The 25,181-nt window shown below is 36.7% G+C and overlaps 1 protein-coding gene across 2 annotated transcripts; it reads right to left on the bottom strand.

Moving 5' to 3' along the window:
• Positions 1–15,816: 15,816 nt before the first annotated feature.
• LOC137935140 (LRR receptor-like serine/threonine-protein kinase SIK1) lies at positions 15,817–23,412 on the bottom strand. Of its 2 annotated transcripts, XR_011109230.1 has the most exons (28): positions 23,211–23,412; positions 22,530–22,668; positions 22,372–22,443; positions 22,214–22,285; positions 22,043–22,114; positions 21,866–21,937; positions 21,678–21,749; positions 21,517–21,588; positions 21,352–21,423; positions 21,198–21,266; positions 20,795–20,866; positions 20,540–20,611; positions 20,362–20,433; positions 20,200–20,271; positions 20,053–20,124; positions 19,891–19,962; positions 19,691–19,762; positions 19,529–19,600; positions 19,371–19,442; positions 18,977–19,048; positions 18,685–18,756; positions 18,491–18,562; positions 18,289–18,362; positions 18,078–18,209; positions 17,661–17,999; positions 17,203–17,573; positions 16,393–16,876; positions 15,817–15,904 (listed from the first exon to the last, which is right to left on the bottom strand). XR_011109230.1 is itself a non-coding variant. In XM_068779804.1 (27 exons), exons 1-27 carry the CDS (start codon positions 23,377–23,379, stop codon positions 16,535–16,537), a joined length of 3,003 nt encoding a protein of 1,000 aa, XP_068635905.1. In that variant the 5' UTR covers positions 23,380–23,412; the 3' UTR covers positions 16,277–16,534. The 2 variants fall into 2 exon arrangements, 1 of the variants encoding a protein (XP_068635905.1); XM_068779804.1 differs by lacking the exon at positions 15,817–15,904 and having other exon boundaries at positions 16,277–16,876.
• Between the last annotated feature and the right edge of the window lie 1,769 nt (positions 23,413–25,181).

The raw sequence follows: 25,181 nt of genomic DNA, 5'->3' as shown, positions 1-25,181 counted from the left end.
ATTACCCCGAAAGTTGTCCATGACCTCTATAGCGCCAATGTCCCAAATAAGGAGGATACATCCTGCTGAGCCAACGGTGTCCATAGTAATCCAAACGGGTTCCTTCAAAGGCCAAATGTCTCTAACAAAACTGAGGGGGAGAGAAACGGCCTTCTTCTCTTGAAGAACACCAATGATGGAGTTAGCGGAGGCAAAGAGGCTCCTAGTAGATGCATGGCATTGCGATGAACCAATTCCACGAACGTTCCACGAGAGCACTATTATTGATCATTTTTGTATTTCTTTTAGTTCTCAGAGGGATGCTTGTCCCAAGGAAGAGGCCCAAAGAAAACAACGCCCATCACTTTAGCTAGTTCAAACATTTGTGCCCAAGTTTCACGGTTGAACTTGTGTTGTTCGTATTGAATTTATGGAAAAGATAAATACTTCATTGACTTCATTAACTTATTATAATCAGAGTACATGAACCTCTATTTATAATAGAGGAAGGTAGTAGAGTCCAATTACAATAAAACTATCATTGTCCCAATTACACCCAAACACTAACACTTAAAGATAAGTACTAGCATAATTTCATAAGTCAATATAGATAAAAGACAAACATAACTCAAACTAGAACTCTTCTAGGACGTGACCATAAGATAAAGATGCATTTGTGAGTCTTTCTTGATCTTCCAACTCAGGTGATAAAGATGCCAACTCGTGGTAATCATGGTGGGTCCTACTTCTTATGTGTTTGGGCCCATCTTGTGAACCTTCCTTGGTCGTGTGGCCCATCTTATATTCTTAGATATGTGGGTCTTCCTTGGTCGTGTGGGCTAGGGCCTATCTTCCAACACTCCCCCTCAAGTTAGGGGTGAGAGAACAACAAGAACTCCCAGCTTGCTATAAATGATATATAGAATCTTTTTGTATAAAATGGCACATCTTCTAATATGTCTTCATCTTCCAACACTTCACCTCACGCTTTTGCATCCTGCCATGAGGCCCTGCTAGCATCATATAAGTGAGAGTAAAAATCACTTTTAGCCGATAAGACATTGCTCCACACTCCAATCCTAATGTAGGATGTAGAGCACACTCCCTTTTCAATAGGTAGTGTGTCTATCGGCATTGCTCTGAAGTGTCCATCATCGTGTCCCTCCGTAGGATAATGACTCTAAAGTGGTAGGAGTAATAAAAGTCATTACAAGGGGGTAGTGGGTTTATTTATAATTGTGTCTCAATCCAGACACCGACTCTCATGGTATCCCAACCGTGATTTTGTTGAGAGTTAAATTTATCATGGTATCCCAATCCGGGCACCTACTCTCATGGTGTCCCAACCGTGATATTTTTTAGAGTCAAATAAATTATGGTATGAAAAAAGGTACTGAGGCCACCTTTTCTTCAATAATAATGTCTCGTCCATAGAGACATAATAGCAGCAATTGTAATGTAACACGACCATCTTCCAACACATATAATATGAACCAAAATAATTATCCTTGTAGAAGGACCCATGAAATAATCATAATCCGATATAAATATTTTTTCTTAGATGCAAAAGCTTCATCTTTTGTGCTCCCCCTTTCTTGAATATTTTGGTCACATAAACTTATCCATAACATATGGAATAAAATACCTCTTTCTTGTACTTTTACTTCTCTCCCTCAAGCTGGGATGTAATGGCAGTGATCCCAACTTGAACCAAATATCATAGATGTAGCAATATACCCAAACAACAAAGATATAGTAATAAGCCCTTAAACTAGGGAGAAGGGAGTTATTTTCCTGATATAGCAACTCAAACAGTGATGCAAAACAATCGGCTTAAATTCGGATTTTTCAATGCAACAGGATACCAACATGACCTTTGATACTTCCAATGCGAATATATCTTAAAATATAGATTAGATTGACATGAAATTTTTTCCTTCAGAAACTAGACTTAAATACATTTCATCCAAGTATAACTTCTCTTCATAAAATATAATTATCAGAAGACAAATAATCTGATAGATTTCGGTCTTTGTCATCTGGCGAACTTAGCATTGTTTCTCTGTTTTTTTTAGTATGACTATTGACTCTTCCAAGATCAATATCTCCTTATAAAAAAATCATATCAAGAATTGGTTGAATAGTTAAGAAAATAGACTTACATATATTTTTTTGATATATAATTCTCCATATAAATTCTCATTCTTGATAGCATAAAATACCTCGAAAGTTGAAGCTTTCTATTGCTCCTCAGACTTTTTTTTTTCAATCTGACCTTCGTTGCTTCAAATATTGATTTCTCTTTGTAGATAAATCCCATTGAAAATTGGTTGAATATGCAAGAGAATAGACTTACAGACATTTATTTTGATATATATATATATATATGTATATAGATATATATATATCCATATAAATTCTCATTCTTCATAGCATAAAATACATTGGAATTTGATGCTTTCTGATGTTGCTCGAAGCTCTTTTGCAATCTAACCTTTGCTGATTCAAATATCGATTTCTCTTTGTAGATAAATCCGATTGGAAAAAATTATTTTTCCTTAGAAAGTAGACTCAAATATATTTCTGTCAATATATAATTTAAAATATTAAAATCTCAGTATAGCGGTTAAAATCGTAAAGTAAACTACGGGTGTAGGGACTGGAAAAAAAGTAACTATGAACCTAAACTTAGGGATTAGGGTTTAGAGAAAAAGATCTCATTATCTCTGTGGGTTGACCAAGTCAACTCACAGAACCCGCTCTAATACCATGTTGCATTTATAGAAAAGATAAATACTTCATTGACTTAATTAACTTATTATAATCAGAGTACATGAACCTCTATTTATAATAGAGGAAAGTAATAGAGTCCAATTACAATAAAACTATCATTGTCCTAATTACACCCAAACTCTAACACTTAAAGATAAGTCCTAGCATAATTAAATAACTCAATATAGATAAAAGACAAACATAACACAAACTAGAATTCTTCTAGGACGTGACCATAAGATGAAGATGCTTGTGTGAGTCATTCTTGATCTTCCAACTTATGTGATAAAGATGCTAGCTCGTGGTAATCATGGTGGGTCCTACTTCTTATGTGCTTGGGCCCATCTTGTGGGCTTTCCTTGGTCGTGTGACCCATCTTATAATATTCTTAGATATGTGGGTCTTCCTTAGTCGTGTGGGTTTAGACCTACCATCCAACAATTCGGACTATAACGCCTCCACAATGATGTGGGTGGTTGGGAGTGCTGAGTGGACTTTTGTTGCATGTGGATAAGAGATAACAGAGGCGAGCATGGCAGGCATGCCAAGGGGCCTTCTGGGGCAACATCATTGGTTGTGTCAGGGTTGCAAGGGGAGGGCCGCATTTTCTGAAGTGGAGTGTGTTAGGAATTAGACTCTCTAATTCCAAACTAACGAGAGCAATGATAATAAACACGAAAGAAGGAAAAAACAAGTATAAAAAAACACAACAAGATTTATACTGGTTTGCCTTAAGGTAAGACTACGTCCTGTCTTCTGCCACTGTAGTAATCCACTATGAAGATGAAATAGTTTACAAGAGAAATCACACACTTACTAGTGCTTCTCTCTAACCTCTCAGGCTGCAACTTGAGATGCTGCTCGGATTAAGATCACGAAACCCTAATAGCGGCGCCCCCCAATTTAAAGAGAAAGCTAGGGCAATTTGGACTAGGACATCTCGAGATGACTCATCAGAGACATGATTCACCCCACATCAGAAATCTGCCAAGGTGATAAAGGTGATCTGAACCTAGAATCGGGCATTGCCAACAATGATGCACCTGAAGTGTTGTCTTTCGCAAGAGGGAAGGGAGTTGAAGAGGATAATTTCACCGGTAAGCCAATGATGGTTGCCCATTGTCCAAACTGGCCAGAATGAAGCCATTCCGAGATCTCAATGACACTAGGGGGTGAGGTGGGAAGGCGAGGGCTACTGCCATGTCCGACTGGGTGAAAAAGTGAACGAGCCACGTTTAGGAGCTCAGGTAAGAAATTCTAGAGGTGCATGGGATGTTTAATTCAGTTCCAAGCCATTGGAGGATGGTAGATTTTTCAATTTCGGGACTGGTAGGGGTGGCTTCGAACTGAACCGGCTCGCGAGCGGCTCGAGTTCGGATGGGTGCCGGCTCAGTTCAATTCATTATCTATCAAGCTCGAGCTCTGAAATTGGCTCATTTACCTTAACAAGTCGAGCTCGACTGAAGCCAGGTTCGTCGGCTCGTGAGCCGGCTCGAGGTGAGTAGGGATCGGTATCGGGTCGGGAGCGAGGGAGCGGGAGTGGGAGCGTGAGCGAGAGCGAGGGGGGGGGAAATTTTCCTCCCCTCGTCACCGCAAAGCCCCTCCCATCGGTTGTAGTCGCCACCTCTACCGTCGTTGACAGCTGCTCGTCGGTCTCCTCTGTGGCCGTCCGTTCGATTTCTTCCTCTCCTCGCCGTCGCCTCTGTTTCCGTCATCACCACTTCCGTCACCATCGCCGCCATCACAGCCGTCATCCCCGACGATAGGTCCTCCCCGGCGTTCTAACCCCCTTCCCTCCGCGTTGTCTCGATGAAAAACCTGAACCAGCGAGTTCAAGCGAGAAATCATCCCCTCCCCCGCGCAAAGATGATTTTGCACGTGCGAGATCATAAAGTAAAACAAACAAAAAAAAAAACCTTTTTCCTTAAACTCTCCTTCTTCATAGCTCTTGAAAAAATTAAAAATATATTTTATAGAAATAAGATTTTATGAACTATTAGAGTCTCATGTTTTTTTAAATATTTTTCTAATTGAAAATTATTATTAAAAATCATATAATTTTCTAAGTAAGATTTTCCTACCAAGATAGGGTAGAAAACTGTATAGAAAATTTTTCAATAAATATTTAATAGTTGATGCTGTAATACTTTTAGCATGGAGCAATTTTTATTGCAATTTTGTGTTTGACATTTTATTTGATTAAAAATTTATCAATAAGTATAATAATATATTAGATTGATTAATAATTTTTATTTATTTCCCTAGAAGAGGCAATAAAAGGTCCATTTAACTTTCCTAAGAAAATATTAAAATATTTCTTTTAATTTTCTAATAAGTCACTAATAGTAATAGGATTTTATTTAAAAGTTTTTTTGGGAATATGTATCATAGGAAAAATATATCTAGTTTTTCCTAGGATATAAATTTTCATCTAGGGGCACTAAGGAGGCCATAGTAAATTTATGGCCAGATTCAAAAATTACAAAACAAGCTAGACAACAATTGGAATAAAAAATATTAATATTGGTGCATTTTAATCCATTATTGAAATTCAATCCTGAACTTCCCTACCATTATTTTTTTTAAATGTATGCATAATTTTATATATAATTTATTTGAAGCCACCCCTACGTTTGATATCACAAACAAGGAAAAAAAAAACTCTTTGACCCTTCCTCATGGCTCTTGAAGAAATTGAAAATATATTTTAGTAGAAATACATTTCAAGATACTATTAGTGGTTTTTTCAATAAATTTTGAAAAGACATTTTTAGTAGAAATATAGGGACAATTAGTGCCTCATGATTTTTGAAATTATTTTTCTAATTATAAATTATTGTTAAAAAATCATATAATTTTCTAAGTAAAATGTTTTTGCCAAGATGGGCTAGAAAGCCGTATAGAAAAATTTTGAATAAGTATTTGACAGATGGTGATAGAATCCTTTTAGCATGAGGCAATTTTCATAGAAATTTTGTGTTTGACATTTTATTTGATTAAAAATTTATCGATAAGTATAATAATATATTATATTTATTATTAATTTTTATTTATTTCCTTAAAAAAGGTAATAAGAGGTCCATTTAACTTTCCTAAGAAAAAATTAAAATATTTCTTGTAATTTTCTAGTAAGTCTCTAATAGTAATCGGATTTTATTTAAAGGATTTATAGTTTTTATTTGGTGATTGTAAATTGATAGCAATATTTCATTTAATTTTGTTGCGTTTAATTATTGTATGGAGTTTATTCATAATGTTATGCATTGTATGGAGTGTTTAGACTATTTTATGGAATGTATGGAGTGTATAAACAATTTAATGGAGTGTTTATGGAATGTATAGACAATTTTATGGAGTATTTATGCAGGTATTATGTATATAGATTATGACTAATTTTAAGTAGAGGTCACGCCGAATTTTATATAAGTATTATATACATAGATTATGCTCAATTTTAAGTAGAGGTCATACCCAATCTTATACATGTATTATATATATAGGTTATACCCAATTTTATGTAGAGGTCATACCCAATTTTATGTAAAATATATGCATAATTTTATATATAATTTAAAATATATATATATATATATATATATATATATTTTTTTTTTTTTTTTTTTTTTTTTGAAAATTTTAAATATATTTTGAACTCGAACTCGGCTCGAAGCTCGGCTCGAACTCGGTTAAAAATTTTGGGCTTAAGCTCGATAACCATTTTAGGCTCGAGACGAGGTTCGGCTCGAAGCTCGGCTCGAAATATTTAAATCAAGCTTGGCACAAACATAGGCAGGTTCGAGCTCGGCTCGGCTCGATGCCACCCCTAGGGACTGGTACTAATGACGAATGAGCACACCAGCATAGGACACCCATCGTGAAGGAGATTTGAAGGTAGGCGGATAATTTATGGGGATTTTCCTAGGTGTTCAGCAGGAGAGTGGGGGGGTTGGGAAGGTGCAGCTCACTCACCAAAGTCTGGGATGGAGAGAAGCTCTATAAGGCTTTAGTCAGCTCGATCCATCCGAATTTGCCGTTCATGCATTCTGGGATGAAGAGTTGGGCCGAAATAGAGCTATCCCGATGCTGGGTAATCCGACATTCCCGATGGCCACGGAATGTGGTCACTGTGAAAAAGAAGATGGAGTTACCTGACCAAAGCTCGTATGAATCATCCTTCTCCACACTGGAAATGCACGAAAATTGGTGAGCGAAGGCTGTGATAGCCACTAGTGGCACGTAAACAAAGATAGCTTAAATTCACTTGTCAAACTTATGCAAACGACCAGACCGGAGATGCGGTTGACTCTCTTAATAATCACAGTATGTTTTTTTTAGGAGAAGCGAAAAAAGAGTTGTTGTCACCTTCGCCGAGAAACAGTGGTCCAAGTCGAGTTTTTTCTTCCGTTAGGGACTTCTAGTGTTCACTTGCGGGGATGTTGGATGTTTCGGATCGTCAGTCGAAGCTCTGGCCACTACTGGAAGTGATGACCTTTATTAGAGTGTAAACAATGTATTAAGGTTTATTGATTTTATTAATTTTGTACATGTGTCATGTACAGCTGTAATATGTTTTTTTCCTTTTCCGTTTCTAATATTAATATCAGCTTTTGTAACATCAAAACGGTAAGAAAGAAAAAAAATCTTTTTTCTGCTTCTCGACTCTGCCTCTTCGACTACTTGAGCTCAATGGCTCTTTGCCTCTTCGTCTTCTTGAGATCAACGACTCTTCATATCCCTGAAGCTTAACAACCTTCTTGTTTTTGGAAGTCGCTAGAGCACAGGCTCAAAGGGACGGTGGTCGGAGTCAGTGTTGACGACAGTGGGGTTGCCGGAGATGCAGGGTAGGGCAGGGTGGGGTCTACTGCGGGGCCAATGGATGGTAGGGCCACCCCTTCACGCTCGGTCGTGCTTAGCCCACAATTGCACTCGAGGGGCACGCTCTCACTCGTTTCCAAATTTTGGAGATATCCTTGTTCATGCATAACTGTGAAAATCATAGCACAAATATCTTCTCATCATATTTAGCTTTAAGAGGACCATCTTTTTTACCTAGGGTGGGTTAGTCAACATGAGCTTGAAGTCCATGTTATGTTATTACATGCTTCATTGACTTAAACCCATTAGTAATGCACCTCTATCGGGTTCAAGTGAATGAAGCATGTAATTCACTTGAAGTTGTGCAAGGCTTAAGTGGCTGAATCAGGATTCCGCCCAAAATCTTGATCCATCCACTTGAAGCCATCGGGACACAGCATCTCGCTATCTCTTCCTCCCGAAAAAAAAATCCTCTCTTGCTCTTTTCTCCTTCTCGCACTCGCTCTCCCTCTCAGCCTCCCTTTCCCTTCTCCCTCTCGGTATCCTTCTCTCTCTTGCACTCGCTCTCTCTCTCGGCCTCCCTCTCTCTCTCTTCTCCTTCTAGCCTCCCTCTCACTGCTCTCTTTTCCCCAAAAAATCCTTCTGATTTCATTTTCTCCCATTTTGGTTTCGATTTCCTTCGATTTTCTTCATTTTGGCATCGATTACTTTTATTCTACTTTGATTTCCATTTATAGATGAAATGTATCAGGAATCAGTCCAATCTAATTCTTTACAATTCATGAGTAAATCGTGAATAATTACACGACGAACCAGAGACCGAAACATATCGTCACTGGTCTTCCCAATCATATGTGTATCCACGATTTGATACCATGTTGCCTTCCCTTTGGCTGCTTCGTCATTGAATCGTCAGCACCCACCAAGTTTCAAAACCAAGAAGACTCCATTTGATTGTGACTCTCTCTGTTTGCTCCTCATTTGTTTACACAAGTGGAACAAAACAAAATGGAATTGGAAGTGAATGTGTGCGCTAACAACAACTGGATGTTTTTGAATTTTTTTTTAATGGTCGGAGAAAGAGAAAGGTGGTGGCCAGTGGGTGAGGAGTCAGACAATTCCGATGGGTGTTTAGTTCTCTTTCTCTATTGATAAGATGTTAATGAAATAAATGATATTTTAGTGAAGTTTCTAAAACTTCTATGGTATCACCATAGTGACACCTCCACTTGTCGACACATCCTTTCATGGGACTAATACTTATATGTTGTCATCACAACTCTTTGGGTTTGGATTAAAAGATTAACCACATTAATTGACCAATATCACACATAAACAATAATTGAGTTTGATTACTATATTTAGCCAACTATGTACAACATATTATATATAAAAGTATATATATTTTAAACTCATCCTCTTGTTTGGTTATATTTTTCATTTAGTGGCACTAACACTGGAAACTGTTTTCCAGTGCACTTGAACTCATCCACACTACAACTTTTACTTGAAGTTGAATTCGATCATTCACTTGAATTTAAATTTGAACTTGAAGTTGAACCAAAGGTGAACTAACCCTCCCTTAATCTTTGATAAGATTGTTGAACTAGATATCATCCAATTAACCAATCTAAACATCATACATGTGTACACACTAAAGAATACGACTTCAATTTCTTTCATCTTTTCTCATTCACATTATCGGCTTAAATAGCCATTTTACTGAATATACATTGAAGAATTATGAGTGATTAACGAGATTACACAATCACCGGATTTATAGAATATTTACATGATTTCTCCTTAAGGGAAGAAATCTCAGAGTAAATCTTAACACTCCCCCTCAAGTTGGTGCATAGATATCACTCATGCCCAACTTTTCAAGACAATTGTTAAAAGCTCGGTAAGACACTGCCTTGGTTAGCACATCGGCAAGTTGATCCTCAGATCAAATTTGAGGGACTTCAATGATTCTTGCTTCTAACTTTTCTTTAATAAAGTATCTATCAACTTCAACATGTTTAGTTCTATCATGATGGATTGGGATGTGGGCAATATCACATGCTGCCTTACTGTAACATTATAATTTCATAGGACTTGTCTGCTCAAAATATAGTTCTTGTATCAGATTTTTTATCCGTAATAATTCACATATTGCTTTGGCCATTCCCCTGTATTCGGCTTCAGCTGACAATCTAGCCACCACCTCTTGTTTCTTACTTCTCCAAGTGACCAAATTTCCACCTACAAATGTAAAGTATCCAGTTGTAGACCATCGATCCTCTATTGACCCAACCCAATTGGCATTGGTATAACCTTCAATTTTCAAGTCACCTCCATTTTTAAATAAAATTCCTTTCCCTGGAGATTATTTCAAGGAGCACAGGATACGGTTGATGACATTCACATGTTCTTCACTTGGAGAGTGCATAAATTGACTAACCATACTTAGTACATAAGCTAAGTTATGTCTGGTGTGTGCAAGATACAGTAACCTCCCAACTAGTCTCTGATAACGTTCCTTGTTAGCAGGGACTTGATCTGAATATGTTCCCAGTTTCAATTTTTCTTCCATAGGAGTACTGATTGGACTACATGTTGTCATACCAGTTTCCTTCAATAAATCCAAAGCATATTTTCGTTGAAATAGAAAAATTCCCTCCTTGGATCTTGACACTTCAATACCAAGAAAATATTTTAAGTAGCCAAGATCTTTCATTTCAAACTCTCTAGCAAAACGACTTTGCAATGCTTTCTTTTCTTCTGGATCATTCCCAGTTACTATCATATCATCAACATACACAATTAGAGTTGTGATGGCCTCCTTGTTATATTTCAGGAAGAGAGTACGATCTGAGTTGTTTTGCTTGTATCTGATAGATTTCATAAAATTTGTGAACCTTCCAAACCACGCCCTCGGGGACTGCTTCAAACCATAAAGGGATTTCCTCAGTTTACATACTTGTTTGCATCCTTTGGTTTGTATAATACATCCAGGAGGTAATTCCATATATACTTCTTCTTGGAGATCTCCGTGCAAAAATGCATTTTTAACATCAAACTGATATAAGGGCCAGTCAAGATTCACAGCCAGAGATAGTAGAATCCGAACAGTATTGATTTTGGCCATTGGTGCGAATGTCTTCATATAATTGATCCCGTAGGTTTGAGTATATCCTTTGGCGACAAACCTTGCTTTAAACCTGTCAATGGTGTCATCGGCTTTATATTTAATGGTAAATACCCACCTGCATCTGACTGGTGGCTTTCCTATAAGTAGGTCAACCATTTCCCATGTTGAATTCTTTTGGAGGGACCTCATTTCTTTATTCATGGCTTCTTTCAACTTAGGATCTTTCAAGGCTTCTTGCACACTATTAGGAATGGATATAGCAGATAATTGATTCACAAATACTTCATTTGCCTTTGACAATCTATGATAAGACAGAAAATTATGCATGGGATACTGAGATTTAGAGGTGAGAAGAGGTTCATAATTGACTCTAGGTTTTCCTCTTGTGGTTCGATGAGAGCACTCTTAATTGAGCTTCGGTACTTACATGAGGCTCAGACATGGACTCGGACTCAGAAGGCAATTGATCCATTGGTACATTATGAAGGGGGGAAGATGTCGGTTGAGACTCTGGTTGCATCACTTCCATCTGGTCTTGTCTGTCTCCATCCTGTGAATCATGCTTATTTGTATCATTTTGTTCACTGTTGTAATCTGAATACTTACCACTTGTAGTATCCAAGATATCCAAATGATGATTAAGGGTCTGCAATTAAATCTTGTTCTCCCCCTGAATTGAAGATTCAGGAGTAGAATAATACATGTGATCTTCATGAAATACCACATCAAGAGTGACATACAATTTGTGAGAGGGAGGATGTTAATATCGATAATCTTTCTAATGTTGATCATAACCAACAAAGACACACTTGAGAGCTCGGGGTTCCAATTTATTTCTCAATGGCTTATGGAGATGAACAAAGGCTACACACCCAAAAACTCTAGGTGGCAAATTCGACACAACAGGTAAACTTATAGTTTCATGAAGAACACTCAAGGGAGTCCTTAATTATAACGCACTCGAGTGTATTCGGTTAATAAGATAAGTTGCAGTTGTGATGGCTTCATCTGAATAACTAGCCGACATATGAGCTTCAAACAAGGAAACACGAACAACCTCAAGAAGGTGGCGGTTCTTTCGCTCTACAACCCCATTTTGCTGAGGGGTGTACGGACAAGTAGTTTGATGACTAATACCATGATTATCTAGATATTCTTTCAAACCTTAATTAACAAATTCTCCACCATTGTCACTACAGAGAGTTTATATTGTAGAATGGTACTGAGTGACTATCATTTTGTGAAATTGTTTGTACAGTGAACTAACTTCTCTTTTTTATTTCATTAAGCCAATCCAAGTCATCCGGGTGTGATCATCAATAAAGGAAACAAACCACCAATTATCACTCAGAGAGGCTATATTTGTTGGACCCCATACATCAGAGTGGATAATCATAAAGGGTGTTGGACTACTATTCATGCTTATTTGAAATGGAACACGATGGCTTTTAGCCAATTCATATACCTCATACTTAAAATCTGAAACAGATAATCTAGCAAATAATTTTGGAAACAGTTTCTTTAAATAACCAAAAGATGAGTGACCCAACCTTTTATGTCATAACCAAATCTCATTTTCTGTAGATTTATTCACGGAGAATGCTTGAGCTAACTGATGAGAACTCTCTGGCTTCATATCAAGGTAAATAGAGTTTTCCCCTTCTAGTACCATAACCAATTGTCTTCCGAGCTCGACTATCCTTAAACACACAATGGTTAGGCCAAAAAATCACAATACAATGCAAAGTGCGAGTTATTTGAGCCACTGATAATAAATTATGATTAAGGGTTGGAACAACTAATTCAAAATCAAGACTCAGATTTTCAGTGAGGGTGATGGAACCTTCTCCAATAATGTGAGAGGGAGTACCATTTACTTTAGATACGATATGTTGTTCAGATGGTTTAATAATTTCAACATAATGATTATCAAAGGCCATATGATCAGTAGCACCAGAATCAATTATCCATTCACTATTTCTACTAGGAGTGGAAGTATTAAAAACCTTACCGGATGTAGCAGAGGTGGAGGGTTCTGCTACTGCAACGGAAGCATGATTATTTGGTTTAGTATTCCGTTTGCGAGGCGATTTAGTAGGATCCCACCATTCTGGATACCCAATAACTTCATAACATCTTGACTCTGTATGGCCAATCTCACCACAGTGAGTACAAATATGCTCCGATTTTGATTCCTTCGACATGATGCAAGAAGATCGGTGATGATCACCCAAAAATACTAGTCCGGTTCGCTTTCTGTTCTTTGGGTAATCCGGTTTGGATCTCTGATTCCGGTCTAGTCCGCTTTCTGAATAAGACTTCATCATTTTTTTTATTTTTTTTTTGTTTCGGTCCAGTCCAGTCCGAAAACTGGTCCGGGTGACCCGCAAGAAAAATACAGTGCCGGACCTAAGTTTACAAAAGAAAAAAAAAAAATCTCTGTACATTCATCTTCTTCGTCGAGACGTGCGGCTTCGTCTTCGCTGGCAATGATGGTGGTTCACTGGAAGGCCGAGCTATTGCTCGGCTGTAGTCGGCGGCGGCATCCAGAAGGTCCGACGGAGTAGGGACGACGATTCGTCTTCATCCAGACGCACGGGTGCAGCTTTTCGTCGTTGACGACGTTTGGGTTGTTGTCTGATGGAGGCCAAGTGGTGGCTCGACTGCGGCGACCGGCGGAACTTCCAAACAGCGACTGAGATTACGGGACAAAGTTTTCGCTCTATTCTTTGACAACGAGAAGGAGAAGGATTCTCCTGCTCTGATACCCTGATACCAAATAAAGAATGTCTTCAATTTCTTTCATCTTTTCTCATTTACATCATCGGCTTAAATAGCCGTTTTACAAAATTTACATGGAAGAATTATGAGTGATTAACAGGATTACACAATCACCAGATTTACAAAATATTTACATGATTTCTCCTTAAGGGAAGAAATATCAGAGTAAATCTTAACGTACACCTGGCCCCTAGATCCCTTGATTCAAGTTTAAATTGTGCCTCTATCATTTGAGACAACTTCCCTATTTTTTACTAGGCCTAGTGGGCTTTGGAGGCGTTCTTTCTAGTTTCAATTCGACTAGGCTTAGTAGGGCTTTGGAGGTGGTTTTGGGTTTCATGTGGAGTTGTTCTGTCACTATTTTTTGTTCCTCTATTGATGGTTCCCACATAGATGAGGGGATCAGTAATGTGGATCCCCCCCTGTGACATCATTTGGGTGCCTTTTATGAGATACTTGGAACTCACTAACTTTACCACCTTCCACTCAAAAGTGCGTACTCACATGCTACTCTATTGCTTCCAAAGTCTTGATTCCGTGAAGATAACTCATCTTACAAATGGCAAAACAGATCATCATGGTCTGGTATATCAGACTATGGGCCCTAATGTAGGACACCTTGCCCTGCTTGCCTGGTACCTTTATTAACTTTAATAAAATTTAGAGTAACAATTTTTATAAGGTCTAGGACAGGGAGAGTAGGTCCTACTGCTTCGCCTCCACTGTTCAGCCAAAGGGCAGGGGGAAAATAAAGGGGGAGGGACCATTTTCCTGTAATAAAAGGGTCAGAAGTCTCCAGCCTTGTTAGTGCACTCTAAAAGTGAAAAGCGAAATTCAAAACCTGTTAGTGTGCATTGTATGTGGTGAGTGAAAGTGAATTACCATGCATTGTAAGTGGTGAGTGAGATGGAATTACTAATTCACTCATTCTTAAAAAAAATGACTAAAAGTGAAATCACTCCCTAAGGCAAGTGAATTCACTTTTACTCACTCTTGTTCTGTTCATTCTACCCTCTCTCTTACATTTGGATATAATAAAATTAAGAATTTGTTTAATTATTTTATTTTATACATTTAATTAAATTAAAAGTGTAAATTTAATTTTTAATTTATTTATTAATTTAAACAAGTTAAAACATTTCTCAGTTTATAAAATTGTGAATTTAAATAAATAAAAAAGAGGGTGTTTTATTATATAAAGTTACTCCGATAGATTTATTTTTATGAGATAATTTTATTTAACTATTTTTTGAATAAACTTTATTTATTAATTTAAAAAAATTAAATTTGATTTTTAATTTAAGAGTGAGAATTTAGATATTACAAAAGTAACAATTTGATTTAAGTATTTGGATATTATAAAAGTAAGTATTTTTTTTATCATTTTATTTATATATATATAAGAAATAAAAAAAATTATTTATTAATTTAAAAAAGTTAAATTTTATTTTAGTTTAGTCAAATAAAAATATCTAAATAAAATTTTAAATCTATTAAAGTAATTTTATATAATAAAATACCTTTTCTATTTATATAAATTCCTTAATTTTAATATTATATTTAATGACCATTTTAAGCATGAGAATTTAGATATTGTAAAGAAACAATTGGATTAACATTTGGATATTATAAAAGTAAGGATTTGTTTAATTATTTTATTTTTTAGATTATTAATTAAATAAATCTTCATAATTTTTATTTTATTTTAATTTAACACAAGTTAAAATGCATTTTAGTTTAATTAAATAAAATTATCTTATAAAATTAAATATATAAAAGTAATTTTTATAATAAAATATCCTTTTATTTTAATAAATTTATGATTTTTAATATTACATTTAATTAATATTTTAAGAGTGACAATTTAGACAAAAAAAAGTAACAATTCAATTAAGAATTTAGATATATAAAAGTAAAAAAATTTAAGTATTTTATTTTTATATATTTAATTAAATAAATAAGTGAATTTAATTTTTTAATTATTTATTAATTCAGACAAGTTAAAATCTATCTTAACTTATTAATAGAAAAATTAAATAAAAAATATCTTATAAAGGTATAATCTATTAGACTATACTTTTCACTATACACTAACATAAAATATTACTTTCCATGACACACACTCACACAAAAAAGTAATTCACTTTTACTAGGTAATTCAAAGAAACCAGTAGAATCCAATTACAATTATACCTTTCACCCAGTTACACCTAAAGTTAAATACTGAAAATAAAAATCTTAGAACAATTGAACAACTGAACATAAATAAAAAACTAACATAACTTAAACACTTTTAATTGAGATTCTTCTACGAGAACTCATCTTATAAGACTCCTGTAAGACTCCACCATAATAATTGCTTTGTGAAACTCTTTCATATCCGTTCTTTAATAGTTTGGAAAGACACAAATAATCTCACGCCATCTAAGAAAAATAAGAAACAAAAAACAAAAAAAATGAAGATCAACAAGTTCAATGTTCATTATTATATAATAGAAAGGACTTCTCTTTGGTTAGAGCAAAATTTATATGATCTAATATTATACATTTGATGCTAAATAACAAAAAAGGAAAAAAAAGTAAACATCTAAAAGAATGGTAATGGAGAATAACTCAAGCAATAAACAACTAGCCAGTGATTTTCTTGATTGATTCACTAAGAGAGAGAGAGAGAGAGAGAGAGTCATATTGAATAAAAGCTCTTGCTTGGTCAATGAAAGTAATGAACAATGGTTTTATTCGATTATGTAAAAGACACATTAATTTCACTAAATCATTGTTGGATCATATAACTAGAAACTGCAGAAGCATACAAGCTGGTCAATGGTCATGATTTAACCCTGCTTCGTAAAAAAATAAAAAACAAAGATACTGTTGACACAGAAACTGCAGTAAAACTACTAAATATGGACCTGACTAGTGTATGTTGATGGAACACAATTGCAAGCTTTTACTGTGAAGTGTAAACCATCCATCTGTTTCGGGATATAAATTAATGATACCAATGTAAAACGAGATTCTTTCTAGGGGCTCTGCTCTCTCTCCTATGACATATCAATGCCATGTCTTTGATATAACCTCCCCAAACCGAAGAAACCACTGTGCATCAGAGGAGCTGTTATCCTGACTCTGCTGCTTTCTTTCTGTACCAACAACGCACCGGGTGTAGTCAATTTCTTTGGGTGGAGCTGAGCACGATTTTATGTGGGGAGCTGGAAGTAAAGACACCAGAACCCGAGCGACTTCATGCATGGTGGGTCTCTCTGAAGGGTGCCTCTTTGTGCACAGCAAAGCAAGTTGGAAGGTCTTCTTCACCAAGTTGAGATCTGTGCATGTAACAGATACCTCTGAGTCCACTGCATCCATGACAGTATTGTCATCTGCTTTTGAGAGGATCTGAAGTAGAAATGCATGAAGAGTTCCTCGTTAGGTCCAAAACATGCTACAAGGCACAGTACAATTAAGTTGTCGGCGCCTGAATTACACCGGGCCATGCCTCACTTTGAACATGCATACCAGCTACTAGACCATCTCATTGATAAGCTGGGACAATTCATCAAGTTGGATTATAGACTGGGGCCATGATACAACATGGTAAGACCTCTAGTATGTGCTTAAACGGGTACATTTGCCAGGCATATAAATGCAAAAGCTCACAGGAATATCAACAAGATTAATAACTAACTTGCATTTGTCAATAGAAATATGTAGTGACTACTGACCAGTTGATGCAAATTGGATTCGTTATCAACAGCCTTCTTTCCGGTGAGCAGCTCCAAAAGGACAATCCCAAAGCTGTAGACATCTGATTTTTCATTGAGATGGGAGGTACGCGCATACTCTGGGTCAATATAGCCGATTGTGCCTACAACGTAAGTTGAAGCATGGGTCTTACATGATGAGATGCATTTGGCAATCCCAAAATCAGAAAGATGTGCTTCAAAATTCCCATCCACGAGGATATTTGATGATTTCACATCTCTGTGAATGATCCGAGGGTTACAGTCATGGTGAAGATAAGCTAAACCTTGAGCAGCACCAACAGCTATCTTTAGTCTTGCATCCCAGTCAAGTTTTGCCTTCTTTGATGGACCTAAGAGTGCACAATCAAAAGTTTATAAGAAAGAATAGATGATGACTTCGCTAAACTAAGGACAGTAGAAAACACAAAGCCACAAACCATGAAGGAGATCCCAAAGAGACCCATTTTCCATGTAATCATAAAAAAGAAGGTTGCCATGAGGGGATAGTGAATATCCATGTAAGCTGACCAGATTTCTATGCTTGATGCTCCCAGCAGTCTCTAATTCTGTTTCAAATTCTCTCAAATTATGTGCACAGTGGGTATAGAGGCACTTAATTGCAATGGGTTTTGAGTTCTTGAGAATGCACTTGTACACAATGCTTGAAGCCCCACATCCAATTATGTATTTCTCACTCAAATTGTCAGTAATTCTCATAATGTCCTCATATGTGTGAATAGCCATATCCATGTGAAGAATAACCAACTTCGGCGGATCTGAACAAAATCATGAAACACTTCAGATAAATGAAAAAGAAAAATTACTAGGTAAGTGAGACATGAAAGTACACATACCTCGTAGAGTTTTGCTAGAGCCTTTTATGAACTGCTTTTGTTGATTGGATTTGTAAATTCCAACAAAAATCATATACAACAGTATGATGGATCCCAGCGTTATACAAACAACGGCAGCTCTGGACAGCATAACTGCAAACAGAAAACAGAAGTTCAAAGAATTTGAAAAGCTTCACTGGATGAAAGTCAGAAAATTGAGAAGAATCCAAACCTTTGGGTCCCTGTCCATATATTCCACAAAAAGATCCTATCCAGTGACCACACAACAGAGGATTCCCCAAGAAACTGAACACATGAGAAAATATTTTATATCTACGTCCATATAGTAGGAGAAAAAAAAGAACTACTAATGCCGATATGTTAATATTTCTCATTGATCCAATGATACTCAATTATTTTTGGCAGATCAGCACCTTTCTGATGAAAACCTTGAAAAGTTTTTTGTGATGGGAATATTCCCTGACAAATTGTTGTAGGAAAGATTCCTGCAAATTTTAGTTGAACAATAGAACAGCTGTCAATAGTTGACATCGTCTCAAATAAATTAAATTAAATAATAATAAAGGAAAACACTAGCTTAAAAGAGAGAGAGAGAAGGGAAACTCACAACGAGACTAAGCTAAAACAATTTGCCAACTGCAAAGGTATCTCTCCATGCATGTTATTGTTGTTGAGAATTCTAGAACAACAAAATGGAAAAAAGCATAGTATTGAATGAATGATACTAATAGTAGAACAAGTTAAAGCAATTTGGATGGAGATGGAAAAATGCATAGTATTGAATGAATGATACTAATAGTAGAACAAGTTAAAGCAATTTGGATGGAGAAGGAAAAATGCATAGTATTGAATGAAACTAATAGTCGAACGAGTTATAGCAATTTGGATGGATATCATACAAGGAGTCAATATTCTGCAACTGCCCCAGTTCCTCTGGGATCCCACCAGTGAGCTGATTGAAAGATATGTCCCTGCAAAAAGTTGATATAAGTATCTCTATCAAATGAAAATATGATGCCTATACATGATCAACATTTGCTCAATTGCCAGAGTGAATGTTCAGAAAATTGGGATAGACAGCCTGTGGCTGGCAGTGAGAAATATAGAGATACAGAAAGTGGATGTTAAAAGTAGAAAAGGGAATTCAGTACAATGCAGTCATCTACACATCATGCCAATACACAACCTCATGGTGCCCAGTTTCCATGATGGCCACTCAGGCTGTCTTTCAACAAAATCATTGAAAGAGTTACCTAAAGTTACACTGACATGAGTGTCATAAACAAAACTTACATGACTTGGATGCTTCTGAGGTTTCCGAATTCGGCAGGTAAGGCTCCAGTGAGGCTATTTCTACTCAGGTTCCTGTAATAGATGTACAATCATGTAACCACCATAACATCGGAAAAGGTATACACACAAATTCACTAAGCAAAGTCCTGGTAGCTTACAATTGAAGAAGGTGTTCTAGATCACCAACAGATGTTGGTATGTGTCCTGAGAAGTCATTATCAGACAGATCTCTGGATTTCACCGGAAAAATAAATTAGTGGAATATAAGATTTTTTTTTCACATGGGTCAGAGCACAATAATATTATGGGAAAAGACTTACAATGTATCAAGATTGATGATTCGGCCTAACTCAACAGGAATCCTTCCTTTGAAGTCGTTAGAAGAAAAATTTCTGCAATTTTATTTAGAATGAGAAAAGAAACTTCATTATGCTCCTGTCTTACCCGAATGTGTGACTATAAATTTGAATGTGAAAGAGATTGAAAACATGTAAAAGGATCTGGGTACAAAGGTTCTTACAAATATGTAAGACTTCCTAATTTCTGGAATTCAGATGGAATTGAACCATTCAACTGGTTACCATGTACATTACTGGGACATGAAAATGCAGAAGGATAAGAGACCCACTAAAAGAAAGACAATAAAACTAACAAAAGATAACTAAATTTGGTTGAGACTCACAACTGATTTAAGGCAGTACAGGAACTGATACTTCGAGGGATAGGTCCTTCAAGGTTGTTGCTTGCAAGATTCCTGATATGGTCAAGATATGTAAATTAGATTTAATTCGTTCCAAGTTGAATTCAACAGTTCAAATACGCAACTTACAACTCAAACAAGTCTTCCAGCTTGCCAAGCTCTGGAGGAATTCCACCGACCAGCTGATTGTCATTCAACTGCCTGTAGGAGAATTAACACGACAAGTTTACAAAATCCACCTAATGTAAACTGATAAACTTTAATATTTCATTCAGCTGAAAACAAGCTTACAGATAGCTTAGCTTTGACATGTTCCCCAACTCTGGTGGAATAAGTCCAGTAAGATTGTTTCCGTGGAGGTACCTGTGAAGGGATACACAACCTAGAATCAGTTCTTGACACATTTCAATGAAGGTAAAAGTCTCTGGTCATGAACAATGGACTAACTACACGGGAATCCACAACATACAGCTTGCCAGTATAGGACAGATTGCCAAGTATTGAAGGAATGGGCCCAACCAGTTCATTCTCACTTAGATCCCTGGATAAAAATAAAGTACTATTATTAACACCATAATAGAAGGTGCCAGCATTTGAAAAAATTATGAAGATGGCAAACGAATATAAAATTACTGATGACATAGGAGAGCATAAAACTCTTCAAGGAGAATACAAAATAGAAAAAAGTTGCAAAAATTTGAGAATACTGATCACAACAACTTACAAGACAGCAAGTGCTTGCATTAGACCAATCACCTCCGGAATTTTACCTGTTAACCTATTTCCTTGAAGTGACCTGATAGAAATAATAAGTGGAACAGAAAGCATTATCATATCTAAATTGCTGATCAAACTGAAAAAGTAAATAACAAAGATGAGAAAACCTCCAATGCTGCAATGACTAGTAAACTAGTGAATTGGGCAAATGAAAGGAAGGTTGACAACTAACATTCACAGATGAATGATATCTTTCCTTAATAAGACTTGATGCATTTACATTGGACTTCTATTCGACTGTAAGAGGCTGTTAAAGGAGGGTCTGGAAACCCTCCAGTTTGCAGGCAAAATATATGATGCTGGTTTCAATTATATAAAACTGTAAAATAACAACATAAAACGTTTCATACAGTGTTGCAACTTGCAGGAAACCGATATTGTAAGGAATTTCTCCAGTAATTTGGTTGTAAGAGATATCCCTGGAATTCATACAACAGTAAAGTTTTAGCATATGGACAGCATTAACTGTAGAAGATCTTTAAAGATGACTTCAAATAAACATACAATATTTCAAAGCTGGTGCAGTCTCCAATGCTGTCCGGAATAGTTCCAGTTAGGTTGTTACCTCTCACATCACTGCAAGATGGGTGATAGATCCGGTCACCTTAAATAAAGAAATGCTGTTCTATGGTAGGTTGGAGGATGGGTAACAGGAAAGAAAGCACTTACAAGTACCACAAGCCAGTCAATTGGCACATATCTGGAGATAGCGTTCCAGTTAGTGAGTTGCCACGTAGCCCACTACAAACACAGAAAGCCGATTATAAAATGCGCAATAGGTAAAAAACAGAAAACTTGTAACAGTTGATATTTGACAGGCAAAGACTTACAGATATTGCAAAACTTCATTCCAGTATATTAGTCTAGGTATATCTCCAGTAAGCTGATTCAAAGCAAGGTCCCTATTTAAAGCAGTAGGAAGGAAATGAGAACCCGTTGATGTTAAAAATAACAAAAGGAATGCAGTAAAATACAACAAGTGCGACCATATCTAAAGCATGGATAGAGAGAAGCTCACAAGGTCTTCAGATTTGGAATCTGAGATAGTGTGGAAGGAATTGGACCAGTTAGTTGATTGTTCTTGAGAATCCTACATTATGAGCATTTTAAACCTTCACTCGGTACCATAAGAGGACACGATGTCCAATAAGTAATCAAGATCTTCCCAAACGAGAATCTTGACAAGTTCACTTACAATTCCTCAAGTTGTTTGAGCTTTGATATGGAAAAAGGAATATCACCATAAAGGGAGTTCATAGATAAATCCCTGTAAAATCATTTTCCAACCTCATTTTTAACAAATCATCAGTGGAGAAAAACACTGCCAGAAAAAAAAAAGTAAAATGAAAAGGGCATCAGAAGTTACAAAATTTTCAAATTGATACAGTCTCCGATCTCATCTGGGATCTGTCCAGACAGGCGATTGCTCCTTAAATCTCTGCATAGCAGTAGAGCTAATTAAAATTTGATTGCATATAACCAGGGGCAAAAAGGTAAATAAGATAAGAACCTAAGTATACATACAACGACTCCAAATGTTGCAAGTCTCCAACTGCTGGCGAAATCTCCCCTCCCAGATTTAAATTGGATAGGTTGCTACAGAGAGTGGGCAACATCAGAAACTAGCAAGTGGAAATAAAGGACTGCCGACACCAAAAGAACAGAAGAGAAGGGATACGTACAGGGCAACAACGCTGAATGATACATTGTCACAACTGACACCCCGCCAGGAGCAGTGATCTTCAATAGAATCTTCGTTCCAGTCCAGAAGCACATTAGCAAAATTGCTAAATGAGGCCTTCATGCTCACTAGTGCTCTTCCTGACCATCCATTAAGCACGTCCGAAAAATCATAAACAAAGAAAAAACCATTACAGTACTAAAAGAGGTAGAAAGAAGAGATCAGATTTAAATATATATATATATATATATATATAAATAAATAAAAGATTAGAAAGACCGGAAATCATATCTGTCAGCCATTAGCAGCTTAAAAAAGGGAACAACTATTTCCGAAATACTCGAAAGTCGCAGCTTTTAGTTTCTAACAATTAGAGGCCAAAACAAAACGGTTTTACAGAAGCCGAAATGAAATAAACGCTCAAAGAAGACAATTAGCATGAAAGTGTTCATTATCCACTCTAACACATGCGGTTTCTCTCAATGGCTTTTCTTGAGGCAGTTATCTCAAGAGCGAGTCACTCTTCCAGGTAAAAACAAAAAAAACACAAAAACTCATATAGCTCCGAAGCCACATTCACTATCAACTTTTAAAAACAAGAAGAGAAGGGCAAGAACAAAAAATAAACAGTAAAAACCAAAAGCGCCACGTCAAGAAATAAAAGGATGAGAAATAAACTGACCTTCATCTGAAAGTCCATAAACAGCCGCACACGGCGACACCACCACCGCCATTAACAGGGCGAGAAGAATTTGGTTGGTCATCACCATTCCTGCCGCCATTGAAACAAAGACGCAAAAGGGAGTAAAAACAGAGGCAGAAAGAGCTTCCCAGCAGCTAAACCGCTTCATTTCGCTGTCAGGGAGTGTGGAAGAGAGGAGAAGAAAGGCGGTTGGCGTGAAGAGTAAGGAAAGAGAAGGTAGCACAGACAAGTCCGTTTTATGAAGAGAGAGAACAGTCTGGTCAGGACACGTCGTACTATGGAGTGCAGCATGATGTGCAGAAATTAAAAGGCTGAGAGATGATGGGAATTGGAAGGGAGACGTGGTGGAGAAAACAAAAAAATGACCAGCCGTAAAGGAAAACGAGAGTCGCAGAAATCAGGGACATTTCCGGTGGAAAAAAGAATAGGCCGACATAAATATTTGGAGATGGGAGGCTGGGCTCAACGCCGTGCAATGTGCCGTTGACAATGATTAAAACATTTGAATTACGGGGAGATGTCAAGAATCGGTGGATAATGTTATTTATGTAAGAATAAAGGGTAAGGTTAGTAGGTAATGATTGAAAAGGCGGCGTTTAGTGTGTGGGTAAAAACTTTAAAAAGGAGTAGCCAATAAAAAATGCAAGGAGAAAGAGAAGGCTATTTTGGTCTTCTCGTTTTACGAGGTGGGGCCCATCGTATGACCCCATTTGTTTTTCTGTTTTGTGGGGCCCATCATATTACCCCATCTTAACACTGAAATCTAGATTTCAGCAGCCATCTTCTGTGGTGTCTGCCAACAGTAACAGAGAAAATTGAGAAATAAGTAGATTGTTTAATGAGGCAGGTGACAGCACCTGCATTTACTACTGCACGTAATGATCCTAATTCCTCTCAAGAGTGTCCAGGCACCACTCCCTCAGTGGTACGATTACTCTGATGGTTAATTGTGGCGTTTCTCAAGCTATAACCTTTACTCGATCATCAAACCATTTAGTAGCTGTGGTTATCGTGCAGAAGAAAACTGGGTTTTCAGTCAATTCTTCTCTGTGTGTTCATCACCTTGAAGCTATCGGCCCTTTCAGCCTCTGCAAATATATTCGGCTGGTTGGATGCCTGATACGAAACCTATTACGGTTTCGTTATTCTTTCGCGGAAAAAAGTTACTATAAATTACATCTTTTATTGTTCTTCTGTACGTTAAATAAGGAACAGTTTAAACCCATCTCGTGTGGAGCCGGCTGCCATTCTTCTGCAACTGCTCTGGACTTTTTAAGTACAAAACGTAAGCTCTCCAGAGACGAGCATGAATGACCGACTGGTTTAATCAGTTTTCTTTTTTCCCTGAAACAATGACCACCCGTCAAGAGCTGACCTGAAATCTCTTACAGGACAAATAGATTCATGGCGGAAGAAAATAATCGAAAGAAGCGGACGTATTAATGACGAAAATTTCTTTTAGAATAGCACATATTCTTAAATGACTTGACCGAACTGTCTGCAGAGGGAAGAGAAATTGCAGAATAAACTGCGAAGCAATGCATGAAACCTCGGTTTTTGTCCGTTCACCGAGGATCATAACGCAGGAAGTAAGAGACGGATCGAACGATAGAATAATCAAACGAGCAAAAAACAAAAAAAGTAAAAACAGAAAGAAGACTGTTGTACGTGCTGTGTATATGAATAATTTTATGCAGGGTTTACATATAGAAGTTGTGCCCAATTTTATGCAGGGGTCATGTCCAATTTTACGTAAAAGTCATGCCCAATTTAAGTAAAATTTATGCATATTTTTATGTATAATTTATTTAACATATATTTTATACAAAGTTTTAAAATAGCATCATTACGTTATCATTATATTTTTTTATAAAATGGTGAATTTTTCCTCCCCCAATCAATATATTAACCTTATGAGGAAAAGGGGGCGATTTTCAGTCCCTCCCCTTC

Source organism: Aristolochia californica, unplaced genomic scaffold (assembly GCF_029961685.1).
Source record: "Aristolochia californica isolate CCGP_79_NKW_82.1479 unplaced genomic scaffold, dmAriCali1.0.hap1 SCAF_6, whole genome shotgun sequence".
NCBI classification, from domain to species: domain Eukaryota; kingdom Viridiplantae; phylum Streptophyta; class Magnoliopsida; order Piperales; family Aristolochiaceae; genus Aristolochia; species Aristolochia californica.
This window is presented reverse-complemented; position numbering and strand designations above follow the sequence as displayed.